This window comes from Scyliorhinus canicula, chromosome 9, assembly GCF_902713615.1.
Source record: "Scyliorhinus canicula chromosome 9, sScyCan1.1, whole genome shotgun sequence".
Classification (NCBI taxonomy): domain Eukaryota; kingdom Metazoa; phylum Chordata; class Chondrichthyes; order Carcharhiniformes; family Scyliorhinidae; genus Scyliorhinus; species Scyliorhinus canicula.
The window spans coordinates 93,204,789-93,220,915 of record NC_052154.1 but is presented as its reverse complement, the minus strand read 5'-3'; the positions used below and the strand labels follow the sequence as shown (position 1 = coordinate 93,220,915).

Sequence of the window (16,127 nt, the reverse complement as noted above, 5' to 3'; positions counted from 1 at the left end):
TATTAAAATCCTTTAAGATGAGTTAGCTAGTCAAGCCATCCCAGCATACTGTGCATAAGTTTACGTTAACATAATAATGGAAAAATGGAAATCTCAATCTTGTCTCTCACAAGCGAGTAATCAAGACAACATTATCATATGAAAGAATGATATAAATCATAAATAGAGATATCACTGGACTAGCAACAGTAACCATGAAGAAATCCGCTACCAGTCCCCACTACAGTACTGGAACCTTTTAATTAGAGGACCATCTGGTGCCTTGATGTCATGCTCCTTGAAATTTCTGATGACAGCTGGCGTTCTTTCTCCCCTGCAATTGTAATCTCTTGTATTTCACATTCCCAGGATAGACGATGACAACTTTTCTCAGAGATTTCAGAGAGGACTTAGATACTCTGAGGAACTCAGGCGTTTGCAACCAGCCAGGAAATAGGATGACCAGACTCCGTCAACCACAATGGTAGAAAATCCTTGGCTATGGAAAAGGGAATATCTTTTGGAAGTGCCGACATGATTGGAACAGAGATGTCAAAATTACCAGAATGGAACAAAGTTCTACTCAAGTATACTCAAAGTAGTTATGCAAGGCACTTCTTATCTGATCCAATATTACACAGGTATTTTTCATTCTCAGAATGTGAGAATCACTGGCAAGACTGGCAGTCAGCCCATGCCGAGTTGCTGTTGAGGTGGTGGTAGCAGTGATGGTAAGCCTTTCTCTTAAATTGCATTGGATGGTGCAGCTAGATAATCCATGACCAGGAGAGTTAGCTAGTTCCAGGGACAATGAGCCAGTGACAATGAAGGAATGTTGTTACAAATTCGAGTGAGGATAGGGTATGGTTAATCTACCATTGTCAGCATGGTTTTATGAAGGGTAAGTCATGCTTGACAAACCTGCTTGAGTTCTTTGAGGATGTACCCAGCAAGGTGGATAATGGTGGAACCTGTGGATGTGATATATCTAGACTTCCAGAAGGCAGTTGACAAGGTGCCGCATAAAAAACTGATCCAGAAGGTGAGATTGCAGGGGATTGGGGGTAGAGTATTAAATTGGATTGAGGATTGGTTGACTGACTGAAATGAAAATGAAATGAAATGAAAATCGCTTATGGTCACGAGTAGGCTTCAATGAAGTTACTGTGAAAAGCCCTAGTCGCCACATTCCGGCGCCTGTCCGGCGAGGCTGGTACGGGAAAGCACGGTTGGGACAAATGGGTCCTTTTCTGGCTGGTGAACTGTAACTAGTGGGGTGCTTCAGGGGTCAGTCCTCCGACTTCAACTGTTTCCAATCTATATAAAATGATCTGCAAGCAGGGACAGGAGTGTAACATAGCAACATTTGGGGATCATATTAAAATAGGTGGGAAAGCAGACACTGGAGAGGAGATAAAGATTTTATTGATGGATATAGATAGGCCAAGAGATTAGGCCAAAATTTGGAAGATGGAGTTTAATGTAGGTAAGTGTGAGGTTATCCAATTTGGACAAAACAAAATTGAAAGGCAAATTATTATCCAAATGGAAAGCAGATTCAAAATGCATTTGGGCAGAGGGATCTGGGTGCCTTTTGTTCATGAATCGCAGAAAGTCTGTATGCAGGTACAACATGCAATTAAAAAGGCAGATGGAATGTTAGCGTTTAGTGCAAAAGGGCTGGAGTATGAGAGTAGGGGAGTGTTGTTGCAATTGTATAGGGTGTGGTGAGACCACATCTGGAGTATTGTGACTAGTTTTGGTCTCCTTCTTTGAGGAAGGATTTGGTGGCATTGGAGGCAGTTCAGAGGAGGTTCACCAGATTGATTCTGGGGATGAAAGGGTTGACGTACGAGGAGAGATTAAAGCATTTGGGCTTACACTTGCTGGAGTTTAGAAGATTGAAAGAGGATCTCATCGAAGTATATAAAATACTAAAAGGGATTGATAAAGTAAATATAACCAAATATTCCTCCTTGTGGAGCAATCTAGAATGAGAGGTCACAGATATAGGTTGAGAGTCGGCAGATTTAGAACGGAGATGAGAAGGAAGCACTTCTCGCACAGGGTGGTGAATTTGTGGAACTCACTTGCCCCATGTACGGTGGAGTCTGAGTCCTTAAATGGTTTCAGGAAGGAGATAGATACATTTCTGATTTTATAAAATGGGTTTAAGGGATATGGGGAACAGGTAGGGAGGGTGGATTAGAACCAGGAAGAGGTCAGCTATGAGCTGATTGAATGGCGGAGCAGGCTCAAAGGGTTGAATTACCTACTATGCTCGTTATTCCTATGTTCCTATAGTTTGGAGAGAAAATGAGAGGAATGAGTATTCCCATGCACCTTCTGTTCATTACCCACAGGGATAGTTCCCAGTATCTGCTCTCAGTTCATTACCATTGGAAATATTTCTCGGTATCAGTTCTCAGTTCATATCCCAGTGGATATTTCGCAGTATTTGTTCTCAGTTCATTAATCCGGGTATATTTCCCAGTATCCGCTCTCAGTTCATTATTCCAGAGGATACATCCGAGTATCTGCTAACAGTTCAATTCCCTGGGAATATTTCCCAGTAACTTCTCTCAGTTTTTAAACCCCAGGGATATTTCCCAGTCTCTGCTCTCAGTTCATTAACCCTGGGGATATTTCCCGGTGTCTGCTCCAAGTTCATTCCCTTGGCATATTTCCCAATATCTACTCTCAGTTCATAATCCCAGGGATATTTCCCAGTATCTCGTCTCAGTTCATTACCCTGGGTATATATCCCAGTATCTGCTCCCAGTACCTTTACCTTGAGATGGTGGTTTAACTCCTTTTGCGCAATCAGTGACAGATTGACTGGAGATTTCTTCAATCAGTATCCTTGTAGGCTGGTCGCTCTCAGCTGTCGCATGTGGAGTCTTGCTGTTATTCCCATTCAAGCATTAATATCTCTGTATTTCTCTCACTCGTTAACAAGCTTCCTGATCGTTGTGTTGCAGGCTCCTCTTCTGAAGCTGCACTTGATTTCTCCTGGCCAGACTCGCCTCCACAAACATACCCCTTTTGCTCTGCTGACCTTTCTTCATCTGTTTCCTCAGTGACCTCCTCTATGAGAACTGCATCCTCCAAGTCAGAGTTACTATCATCACTACCGGCAGTAATCACCTCAATCTTCGGCCGATAGACAGTCTGAAATAAGAGGGGAAATATTTCACATTCCTGTGTTACACTTTTGAAAACATAGAACATACAATGCAGAAGGAGGCCATTCGGCCCATCGAGTCTGCACCAATCCTCTTAAGCCATCAGTTCCACCCTATTCCCGTAACCCAATAACCCCTCCTAACCTTTTTTGGTCCCCAGAACATCAGTGTCTCCCAGAAATACCTGTTGACAGGCTACATAGATATATGAACGGGCGGGGAACAGAGGGAAGTAGATCCTTGGAAAATAGGCGACAGGTTTCGATAAAGGATCTGGATCGGTGCAGGCTGTGAGGGCTGAAGGGCCAGTTCCTGTGCTGTAATTTTCTTTGTTCTTAAATGAGGCAATATGTCTTTAATAGCCATTTTGGCCAATGGCTATAACTCAGCCATTAAACCTCATTCGTCTCATTGCCACTGGTACCAGTTCTGCTGAAAATCGGTCTCTATTTGAACTGGAAGGAAGCTAATGAACCAGTGGTGGGAATGAGGGCAATAGTAAATAATGAAAATTAAGGAACAGAAAAACGTTGTAGCGATAATATAAATTGATGACAAATAGACAAATAAAAAGAATTTAGCAAAAATAGAATGCAACATAAAAGGACTAGGAAAGGAAAACATAACCAGTCAATTACAAGTAAAGGAAAGGCTGAGATAAAGTATGAGATGTGAAATTAAAATCAAGGAAAAGCAGTAATTTTAAATACAAAGATAGTGTGTTGCATGTTCAGCATACAGAAAATAACGGAGGGAATTCATAGCAAACAATATCATAGGACACTATAGATTTAATAACAGTAAATTAAATAGTTGTTTGATAGCACAGAACTGGAGTATTGCTGAAAGAAAATGTTTTTCACCTTGCACTCATGAGGAGGATCGGTTATCCCGATCCGATGACTGATGCTGAAATAGGGTGCATCAAAGCTATCCTGTGGGATAATAGCTGGCTTAATCAGAGCATTGCTCGCTGTATGTCACACAAACTCACGAATGGGACTAAAGCCGTCACTTTTGGTTCTGCAGTTCATTTCAGTCTACCTTGGAATGTTAAGGTATCTCAAACGTTTGAGCAACAGATAAAGTTAGCCATTTCACAATTCTACCATACAGTTGTAGCATAAGTGGTATCGTCCACTTACAGGATGCTGCCGTCAATCCAAAAAGACATTTTGCCTGCCACACAAATGAAAAATGTGGTGTATGAAATTCAGTGACAGTGGATGCCATGTATGTAGGGTGGATCTCCCAATGACTGGTGGATTGTACCAAACAACACACCCCTTCAGCCTTTTGCAGCAGGCAAGTACTGACCTGCTCAACCAGCCTGTGCTTGCAAAACTCAGAACCAAGTGTGCAACTTAGATGTGATTGATGGTATTTCACTCTCCGAGCATATGGCATTGGTTGTCAGCCTGAGATTTCTATCTTTGAGGTCCTGCTTTAAAATTTACACCCTAACACCCTGTGGTGATATGCATCACTATAAACACACAATGGGTTAATTAGATACACCAGGACTGAATAAACACTAGAGGGAGCACCAGAGACATGACACACAGACATTCAACCAATAGGTCAGTAAGATAGGACACGACCAATGGGCAGTCAAGACACACCCAGAGGTGACACTACCACAAGGGGGCTACCCATATAGGAAGGACAGGGCACACCATGCTCTTTCTCTTTCTATAGGCAACACTGAGAGAGACAGGGGCAGATCGGGAAGCATCACACCCCACCCGCATGAATTAGAGCAGGCTGGTTAGTTAGATTGAGTACTATCGCAAGATCAGCAGGAGAATCAAATTCAAGCAGGAGAATTGTTAACTGTTCAATGAATGACTTCCGGTGGCGTATGCGAGCGGGTGGCCCGGCCGCATCAAGCAGAGCTCCCGCCGGTGGCCACGATTCGCGGCGCTTTCGGGGATTTCCCCGATTTTTTGATCACCCCCAGACTACCGTCGGCCTTTGGGGCCGACACGGGTAGCTTGCCGTTTGAAAACCGGCGAGGAACCCATCGCAGGTGTCGGGCGGCAGGGGCTGAGGCTCTGGGCCCAACGCGCTCGAAGGCCAGAGCAGCGGGAGCAGAGCCAAACATAGGCCGAGGCGGCAGGCCCGAGGCCAGGGCACGATGTAGGTGGGATGTCCCACATCGGATGGCTCTGAGCTAGAATGTAATAAGAAGGCTGAAGCCCGGTCCCAGGGGAACTCTGGGGGAATGTAAAAGAGAAGAGAGAGAAGTTTTAAAGAAGTTTGGTGAAAGTTTTTTCTTTCTCCCCTTTTTTTGTGTGAAGGTAGAAAAATTGTTTGTTTTAAAAAAAAACAGATTGATGAAGGACAGAAGGGTGAAAGGGGAAAAAAGAAAGGAAAAACAATAAGCTGCTAAAGGATGCGAAGAGTAGCGTGAAGGAAGGGAGGGAACGTGGGCTCGCTGTTGAATGAGAAGACGAGCAAAAGTGCTGACAAGATGGCGGAGGCCAGACCGCATGGTGGGGCCACACTACTTACAGTGGAGAAGATGACCGAGGTGATGGCGGTGGAGCTAGAAAAGCAGTTTGTGAGGCACATGGAGGCTTTGAGGAAGGAGACGGCGGTCGCATTGAAGTCATTGGTGGAGGAAGCAATCGACCCGGTGAGAGTAGCTGTGGCAAAGACATCGGCCGAGGTGAGAGAGCTGGCCGAGAAGATGAAGGAAGTGGAGGCCGCCGCGTCGCAGCACAGCGACCAGCTCACCTCGATGGGGGACGAGCTGCGTAGAGTGGTGGAGGTCAACAGAGGGCTCCGAGCAAGCTCTGAGGATTTGGAGAACTGTTCAAGGCGGCACAATTAGAGAATTGTGGCTTGCCCGAAGGGACAGAGGACCCAAGGCCAACAGAGTACTTCGCTAAGAAGTTGGCGGAGCTGATGGGGGAGGGTGAGAATCCCTCCAGGTATGAGCTAGACCGACATCATCTGTCATTAAGCCCAAAGTGAACGAGCCGCTAAGAGCAGTGATTACCTGCTTCCATAAGTACTGCATGAAGGAGAAGGTATTAAGCTGGGCAAAGCAGAAGCGCGAGGTACAGTGGGAGGATTTGACGGTGGAGTTGGCAAAAAGACGAGCGGCGTTCGGGCGAGTGAAGGCGGCACTGTACAAGAAGGGGGTGCGATTTTGAGACAGCGGAGGCGGCTGGGGCGTTCGTGAGGGCAGAAAGATTGGGACAGACGTGAGGAGCGGAGCTGGAAGAGAGACTGTGGACTATGTTTGGGCAGCTGGAAAATGTATAAATGCTACAACTTTCTTTTTACTAATGTGTATTTTAATTTACTTCTCTTCACATTGTGACAGAGTTCAAGTTATATGGTTGGATTGATGGTTGTATGGGTTGGATTGTTGTTTTGGTTTTGTCTTTCTCTGGGACTGGGTGGGATGGGACGATACATGTTGGTGGGGGGAGCCACCCACGCTAGCTAACTAAAGCCAGCTAGTGAATGGAGGTGAGGTGAGAGGAGGGCTGCGGACATTGGAGCCTGGTTAGCAGGTTTCAATGGGCCTACGAGGCGAGCGAGGGGGGTGGGGGGGGGGGGGGGGGGGGGGGGGGGGGACTGATGCTGGGAGATGTTTTTTCAAAGGGAAATGTTCTTGGGAGGGGGGGGGGGAAGAGGTTCGATGTTAATAATGGAGAGGGGCGGGTCAGGCTTATGGGGCAGGGCCCGGTGGTATGATGATGGTGGATAAGAAGGGTGGGGGGGTGAGAGACCCCCAGTTAGGTTAGTCACGTGGAACGTGAGGGTTAGGATGTCCGGTCATGAGGTCAAGGGTGCTTGCGCATCTTAAAAGTTTGATAGCCGATGTGGCAATGCTGCAGGAGACTCACTTGAGGGTGAAGGACCAGGTGAGACTTAAAAGGGCTGGGTTAGCCAAGTGTTTCACTCTGGATTTGACGGAAGGGCTCGAGGGGTCGCGGTGTTGGTCAGCAAAAGGGTGCGCTTCCAGGTGGAGAAGGTGGTAGCAGATCGGGGGGTAGATGATTGTGACAGGGGCGCTGGAGCGGAGCTAGTGGCTCTGTTAAGTGTATATGGCCCCAATTGGGACGATGTGGGATTCGTGATGATGATGTTTGGGGCCATCCCCGACTTGGACACACACGAACTGATAGTGGGGGGGGGAGGACCGGAACTTGGTGCAGGAGCCAAGGTTGGACAGATCACGGCCGTGCTCGCTGGTCCCATCAGGGGGGCGAAGGTGTTAGCTGGGCTAATGGTGGAAATGGGAGAGGTAGACCCTTAGAGGTTTCTCCTCCGAAAAATAACCTTATCTCACTCTGCACCGAATTACCTCACTGCACCAAATTACCAAGTTGCAATTCCCACTCTGGATGTGCCTCACTCACTCAGGCTGTGCCTTCTTGACCTGCGCAAGCTGCTTCTCAGCGAGTATCCCGACGTCTTCTCTGGCATGGATACGTTACCCTACAAATACAAAATCCTGCTCAAAGAGGATGCAATACCGGTCATTCATGCGCCAAGGAGGGTATCAGCTCTGTTGCGGGACAAGCTAAAAGCAGAACTCCAACGCCTCCAATCTCAAGGCATTATATCACAAGTCACACATCCGACTGACTGGGTCAGCTCGTTGGTGTGTGTCAAGAAGCCGTCTGGTGAAGTTAGAATCTGTTTAGATCCCAAGGATTTGAACAAGAACATTCGCAGGGAACACTACCCTATCCCCAAGCGAGAGGATTGTGCCATTTCGAAACGGGCGAAATGGCACAAGCTCGCATATTTACCAAACATGATGCCTCACAGGGCTTCTGGCAAATGCAGCTCGATGATTCCAGCCGACTGCTGTGTACCTTCAACACGCCTTTTGGACGGTACTGTTATAATCGGATGCCCTTCGGGATTATATCTGCATCCGAAATATTTCACCGAATAATGGAGCAGATGACAGAAGGCATTGAAGGCGTCCGTGTCTATGTTGATGACATCACAATATGGTCAACGACAGAGGAAGACCATATTGCGAGGGTGAAGCAAGTCTTCCAAAGAATCCACGACTTTGGGCTGAAGCTCAACCAGGCCAAGTGCAGCTTTGCACGTTCCTCTATGACCTTCCTGGGTGACACAATGTCAGAGCACGGGGTGAAGCCGGACGCTGAGAAGATCGCAGCAATTCAGAGCATGCAGCGGCCACATGACAAGAAAGCGGTGCTCAGGTTTCTGGGATTCATCAACTTCCTAGGCAAGTTCATACCGAACCTAGCAGCACGGACGACGGCGTTAAGGAAAGTGATAAGGAAGGACACGGAGTTTGCCTGGACCCAACATCAGCAAGGTGAATGGGATGATCTGAGACACCAATTGATGGCAGCTACAACGCTGGCATTTTTTGACCCGGCAAAACCTACAAAGATCTCCACCGATGCCAGTCAACATGGAATTGGTGCGGTGCTACTGTAACAGAAGGACCAGTCTGACTGGGTCCCAGTGGCCTACGCTTCACGAGCGATGACCGCCACAGAGTGCAGGTACGCACAGATAGAGGAGGAGTGCCTGGGGTTGATCACAGGCGTGACCAAATTCCGCCACTATGTGTACGGTCTCCCCACGTTTCTCGTGGAAACTGATCATAGGCCACTGGTAAACATCATCAACAAAGATCTCAATGATATGACACCGCGCCTACAACGCATGATGATGAAGTTGCGGAGGAACGACTTCACGCTGGTCTACACCCCTGGTAAGGACCTAATAATAGCTGACACCTTATCCGAGCCATTGACGCTGTCAATCCGCCTCCGGCTTCCATTAATGATGTGGAAGCTCATGCACAGTGGTGCAAGGAGACACTCCCAGCAACGGACGAGAGGTGCAGCAAATTCGTCAGGCGTCACGGGAAGATGCCACCCTCCTTCAAGTCATGCACAACTTTCAGCATGGCTGGCCAAGAGGGCGGTGCCCACAGTTCCAAAACGTCCAAACTGAACTGTCCATGGTGGATGGCACCATACTGCGGAATGACAGAATCGTCATCCCACTGGCGCTCCGGGCGGACATGCTCCGCAGGATTCACGAGGGGCACCTTGGTGCCGAAAAGTGCAAAAGGAGAGCACGACAATCCATTTATTGGCTTGGGATAAACGAGGACATAACGAACATGGGGCTCACATGTGACACGTGTCAAAGACATCGACCGGCACAATGCAAGGAGCCACTGCAGCAGCATGAGATGGCCACGTCACCGTGAGACAAAGTTGGCATAGACTTGTTTCACTCCTTGGCCTGAAACTATGTTCTGCTCATCGATTACTACTCCAACTTTCCAGAGGTACTGAAACTCCCGGATCTCACAGCGGCGTCAGTCATCAAGGCCTGCAAAGAAACCTTCTCCAGGCATGGCATCCCACAGACGGTCATGTCCGACAATAGTCCTTGCTTTGCCAGCTGGGAGTGGTTGGAATTCGCAACACAGTACAATTTCAAGCATGTGACGTCGAGTCCACACTTTCCTCAATCGAATGGCAGGGTGGAGAAAGGTGTCCACATTATTAAACAATTAATCAGCAAGGCTGCTGACTCAAAGTCCGACATACACTTGGCCCTCTTGTCATACCTTTCGTCGCCTTTGAGTTCTGGGCTATCACCGGCTCAAATGCTCTTCAATAGAGATGTGCGGACAACGCTACCGGCATTACACTTCGCCAATCCCGATCACTCGCCAGTCCTGGACAAGATGCGTCACCAACGTCAGGTACAAAAGCAGCACTATGACCGGCAGGCAAAAATACTGCATCCGTTAGCAGTCAACCATCAGCCTCCGAAGATGGCCTGCCAGCATGCCTTCACCCGATACTCAAAAATCGTTTTGTCGTCCTCCGTTGATGCGCCGCCTTCCCCGTGGACAACCGATCAAAGCTAGCCTGTAGCTCCCTCCTTCTGACCAAAAGTGCCAGATCTACATCCTGTCCAACTCCAAAATCTCATCTATCAGCCTGTGATGCTCTTCCATCTCCTCTTTATTCACCTTGGCCTTAAACGATATAACCTCCTCCCTCACTAACGTCTTGAGGGCCTATTATACCACTGCCTGTGATACTTCCCCGGTACAGTTAAAGTACATGTACTCCTCAATCACCTTCCCAATCTTCTCACAAAATCTTCAGTGCCCCAGCAGACCCATATCCATTCTCCACCCAGGTCTCTGCGCTACCCTATTCTCCAGGACCATGTCCACCCAATGCGGCGCATGATCCAAAATCGCTATCGCTGAATACTCTGATCCCCCTAACCCCAGCCAACAGCGCCTTCCCTACTACAAAGAAGTCTATCCTCGAATAAACCTCGTGAACCGAGGAGAAAAACTCATTCTCCTGCTCCCTCGGGTGCAAGAACCTCCTCCCATTTCCTTCATAAGCCCAGTCAGCACCTTCGCCTCCCTGACTGGGCAAGCAAGTGCGGCTGTGACCTGTCCAAACTTGGCTCTTGCACCAAATTCCAATCCCCTCCCACTATTAAGTTGTGCGAAACCAAGTCCGGAATGGCCCCAAACATCTTCCTCACAAATCCTGCATCATCCCAGTTCGGGCCATACACACTTGCCAACACCACCAACCTCCCTCCCCAACGCCCCTGTTATTATCACATATCTATCCCCTGGTCCGCCACCACCTTCTCCACCTGGAACCACACTCTCTTACCAACAAAAAACCACTATCCCCCTCACCCTACTGTCGAACCCCGAAAGTAGTACTAGGCTCACCCCAGCCCTTCCTGAGCCTCATCTGACCTTTCACCTTCAGATGAGTATCCTGTAGCATGACAACATCGGCCTTCAAGCTTTATAGGTGCACAAACACCCTCGACCTCGTCACTGGCCCCCTCAAACCCCTCAGATTCCATGTAACTATACTGACCGGGGTCTCTCACTCTCCACCGCCCCTCCTATACGCCATCATCATAACTCTGGGCCCTGCCCTCTGGGCTTGGCCTGCCCAGTCCTATTGTTGCCATCAAACTCCACCCCCCCCCCCAAGAATTCCCCCATCCCCTTCCTTTCGAAAACACCTCACACAGTATCAGTCCCCTCTTCCCACTTTTCACACCTCCTAGACCCATCAAAACCTGTTCGAGCAGGTTCCAATGACAGCAGCCCCTCCCCCCCACCCCCCAGCACATTCCTGTTCACTAGCCAATTTGAGCTTGCTTATGTGGAGGCACCTGCCCAGGCCCCATTCCCCTCCAATACCCTTCCCCCTCACCTGGCCCCAGGAAAACAAAGAAATCCCCTTCAAACAAACAAACCCAATGCAAACACACAAACCCCAGAAAACCGTCATTGCAAAAAATCCCAACTCCTACCTCACCCAAATGGGCAACTTCACCCCATCTAACACATATCATATTAAATGAAAAATTGAACTATATACAATCTTGCACTCCCACTACCCTCAGTCCAAGACCAATCCTCAGTCCCATTCCTCACTTCTGCCCCAGTCCTTCTGCCTTCACAAATGCCTCCGTCGCTTCCACCGTCACAAAATAAGTCTTTGTAGTTGTAAATCACCCACAACTTAGCTGGGTACACTACGTCGAACCGCACACCGCTGTTATACAGTACCGTCTTCACTTGTCCGAAGATCGCCGGCCTCCATAGAAAAGTCCTGGTATATACGTATACCAGCTCAAACCCACTGCACCTCCTGCTTTGTCCAACTCAGGACCTTCTTCACTTGGTACCTATGGAAACTAATAATCACCGCTCTTGGTGGCTCATTCGCCAACATCTTGGCAAAGTACTCCGTCGGGCTCGGGCCCTCCACCTCTTCGGGCAGGCCCACGATCCTTCGATTTTGCCGCCTACCTCTGTTTTCCAGGTCCATCACCTTGGTTCGCAGACATTTGTTGGCCTCCACCACCCTCTGCAGCTCCTCACCCATTGAAATGAGCTAATCGCTGTGTTGTAACAAGGCCTCCTCCACTCCCTTCGGTTTCTCATTCTGCTCCCGCACCTCGGTCGATGTCTTCGACAGCTTCACCGGGGCAATCGCCTCCTCCACCAGCACCTTCATGCTGCCATCACCCAGCGACCTAGCCTCCAACCTCTTTCCGGTTGCCGTGCTGACCCTTTTGATCGACCGTGAACCTTCTTCACGGCGGCTTTCTTTTTGTTTTTTGTCATCTTCCTCCTTCCTTATGTTTTCCTGCACTTTTATAATGCAAGATTGCCCCTGGCACTGGGCACTAAATTCTAAAAAAAATCAAGCCTCGTGCAGGAGCCACCCAACGTGCGACTTCCTCCCTCATGCACCACCGGAAGTACCCCGAGGTTCCAGGGATGGGAAGAGAAGGATATTAAGGAGATGAGGAATCGGTTTGCGGGAGAGCAGTTTGCGAGCTTGGAGGAACTGAGCGAGAGGTTTGGGTTGCCGTGGAGCGTAAGTTTCAGGTAGATGTGGGAGTTTGTGAGGAAGGTCTTCTCGACAGCACCTGCCTCCTTGTTGTCGTAGGTGGTACTGTCAGCGGGGTGGGGGAAGAGAGAGAGAGAGAGAGAGCGTGGGGGGGTCACTTCGACGATTTTTGGAGGAGAATGGGGTGTCCATGGTAGGGGTTGAGGCTAAGTGTATCAAGAATGAGGGGCTTACGTTGTTTGGCATGCAAGTAGTCCTGTGTTGTAGCTTCACCAGGTTGACAGCTCATTTTATGGTATGCCTGTTGCTACTCCTGCACTCTTCATTGATCCAGGGTTGAACCCCTGGATTGGTGGTAATGGTAGAGTGGGGAATATGCCGGGCCATGAGGTTACAGATTGTGCACAGATTGTGCTGCTGCTGATGGCCCACATTTACGCTGAATTTACGCTAAGAGCATTCTGCTAAAATTTAGGTTACTTAATTTGACATTCTATATCTGCAGGCATCTGCAGCGGCACAGGAGCACTGTGCGAGTCTTACGTTCACTGCCATCAATAGCAAATTAGCAATTTTGCCCAATAGTCTTTCATGGATGTCTCGGAGCGGCTGCAGGACCTTGAGATGATTGTTATCACTAAGGAGATGGAATGCATCACCTGAGGAAGGAGCAGTGCTCCGAAAGCTAGTGTTTAAACAAACATGTTGGACTTTAACCAGGTGTTGTAAGACTTCTTACTGTATTTAAATGGCAAAATATTAAAGCATAAAGCATGTGCAGGGAGACCTGGGTGTGCTAGTGCATGAGTCACAAAAAGTTGGTTTACAAGTGCAACAGGTGATTAAGAAGGCGAAGAGAATTTTGTCCTTCATTGCTAGAGGGATGGAATTTAAGACTAGGGAGGTTATGCTGCAATTGTATAAGGTGTTAGTGAGGTCACACCTGGAGTATTGTGTTCAGTTTTGGTCTCCTTACCTGAGAAAGGGCGTACTGGCGCTGGAGGGTGTGCAGAGGAGATTCACTAGGTTAATCCCAGATCTGAAGGGGTTGGATTACGAGGAGAGGTTGAGTAGATTAGGACTATACTCGTTGGAATTTAGAAGGATGAGGGGGGATCTTATAGAAACATATAAAATTATGAAAGGAATAGATAGGATAGATGCGGGCAGGTTGTTTCCACTGGTGGGTGAAAGCAGAACTAGTGGGCATAGCCTCAAAATAAGGGGAAGTAGATTTAGGACTGAGTTTAGGAGGAACTTCTTCACCCAACGGGTTGTGAATCTATGGAATTCCTTGCCCAGTGAGGCAGTTGAGGCTCCTTCATTAAATGTTTTTAAGATAAAGATAGATAATTTTTTGAAGAATAAAGGGATTAAGGGTCATGGTGTTCGGATCGGAAAGTGGAGCTGAGTCCACAAAAGATCAGCCATGATCTCATTAAATGGCAGAGCAGGCTCGAGGGGCCAGATAGCCTACTCCTAGTTCTTATGTTAAACCTTTCATTCTCCAACATTTCTAGGATCTGATTTGTGTCCTCATGTGTGAAGACAGAACCAAAGTATGTATTCAATTACTCCTGCTCCTAGTTCTTATGTTCCTATTTGGCAGGTGGACAGGCAAACGGCCTAACAATATAACAAGCTCGGTCTAAATATAATGATTAAAAAAATTTGAATGGAGACAACTCAGTGGTTTACCTTGCAGCTCGAGGTCTGTTCAGGTTCTGATGAGTCACTCATATCTATATCTTCCAAGTCAGGTAGATCCTGAAAAGAAGAAACTGGAGTCTATTAAAACAGCATACCTATATGTGAATCTAGATACAGACAGATAATCTGCTTAAAATCATACAAGGAATGCAAACATTTTGAAATGGATGTAACATCACCTGACACACACAGATTACAATTAAAAAGTGGGACAGTATACCATTTCATCACCATTCACACAATGCTCTTATTTCCGCAAAGTATTTTGACTCCCTGACAACTATGAATGGCAATTAGAATAATAGACCTGATCTGAACAGGTTTGGATTGGATTTGTTTATTGTCATGTGTACCGAGGTACAGTGAGAAGTATTTTTCTGCGTGCGGCTCAAACAGATCATTTAGTACATGAAAAGAAAATATATAATAGGGCAACACAAGGTACACAATATGTCTAGGCAACACCTACAAAATTATGAGAGGTATGGACAGGGTGGATAGCAAAAAGCTTTTCCCAAGAGTGTCAGTTACAAGGGGTCACGATTTCAAGGTGAGGGGGAGAAAGTTTAAGGGAGATGTGCGTGGAAAGTTTTTTACGCAGAGGGTGGTGGGTGCCTGGAACGCTTTGCCAGCGGAGGTGGTAGAGGCGGGCACGATAGCATCATTTAAGATGCATCTGGACAGGTATATGAACGGGCGGGAATAGAGGGAAGTAGACCTTGGAAAATAGGAGACAGGTTTAGATAAAGGATCTGGATTGGCGCAGGCTGGGAGGGCCGAAGGGCCTGTTCCTGTGCTGTAATTTTCTTTGTTCTTTTGTTCTAGACACTGGCATGGGGTGAAGCATACAGGTGTGTAGTATTAATCAGGCCAGTCCAGAAGAGTGTCATTTAGGAGTTTGGTAACAGTGGGGAAGAAGCCGTTTATGAATCTTTTTGTGCGTGTTCCCAGATCATCATTGAGACAATAAATGAAACGAAAACACAAAATGTTAGGTGAATTGGACATTCAGAATTCTCCCTCTGTGTACCGCAACAGGCGGCGGAATGTGGCAACCCGGGGATTTTCACAGCAACTTCATTGCAGTGTTAATCTGAGCATACTTGTGACAATAATAAAAATTATTTTAAAGATACCAGGCAGCACGGTAGCACATGTGGCTTCACAGCGACAGGGTCCCAGGTTCAATTCTCCGCTGGGTCCCTCTGTGCGGAGTCTGCACGTCCTCCCCGTGTCTGTGTGGGTTTCCTCCGGGTGCTCCGGTTTCCTCCCACAGTCCAAAGACGTGCAGGTTAGGTGGATTGGCCATGATAAATTGCCCTTAGTGTCCAAAAAAGGTTAGGAGGGGTTATAAGGTTCTGCGGAACAGGGTGGAAGTGAGGGCTTAAGTGGGTTGGTGCAGACTCGATCGGCCGAATGGCCTCCTTCTGCACTGTATGTTCTATGTATATGTAAAAAGATTATAATTAGAAATACTCAGCAGGTGGGAAGACATTTGTGTGGAGAGAAATACAGAGAAACAGAATTAATGTCCCTGGTCAATTAAATTTCATAATTCCGATGAAGAGTTACAAACCTGAAATTGCCGAGGCCCAAGAATAAATCTTTGCAGTACTCCAGTAGTTTCAGCCTGCTAGCTCCAAAATGACTCTGTATTCCTGCCCAAATCCATGCTAATACATTATCCTCAATCCCATGAGTCCTTATTACGTTGAACAAATTTCTTGTATAGCACTTGTTATAATACCGGACAACACACCAATTTGTGTTAGGATGCCAGACCAGACCCCAATTTTTGTTAGGATAACAGATGGAAGACTCCCAAACAATTTTCAATTTGTAAAAATGTGAGGAAAGG

General features: G+C 47.4%; 1 protein-coding gene across 19 annotated transcripts in view; it reads right to left on the bottom strand.

Moving 5' to 3' along the window:
• Positions 1–1,887: 1,887 nt before the first annotated feature.
• dnaaf1 (dynein axonemal assembly factor 1) overlaps positions 1,888–16,127 on the bottom strand; it is a 176,868-nt gene continuing 162,628 nt past the window's right edge. For 5 of the 19 annotated variants that reach the window (XM_038807177.1, XM_038807178.1, XM_038807172.1 and 2 more), the window contains exons 22-23: positions 14,258–14,326; positions 1,894–3,150 (exon numbers count right to left, since the gene is read on the bottom strand). In XM_038807177.1, the coding sequence (XP_038663105.1) occupies positions 2,887–3,150; positions 14,258–14,326 (333 nt within the window). In that variant the 3' untranslated portion in view covers positions 1,894–2,886. Of the gene's footprint in view, positions 3,151–14,257; positions 14,327–16,127 lie in introns of all 19 variants that reach the window. The other 14 variants (XM_038807185.1, XM_038807189.1, XM_038807183.1 and 11 more) reach the window with 7 other exon arrangements.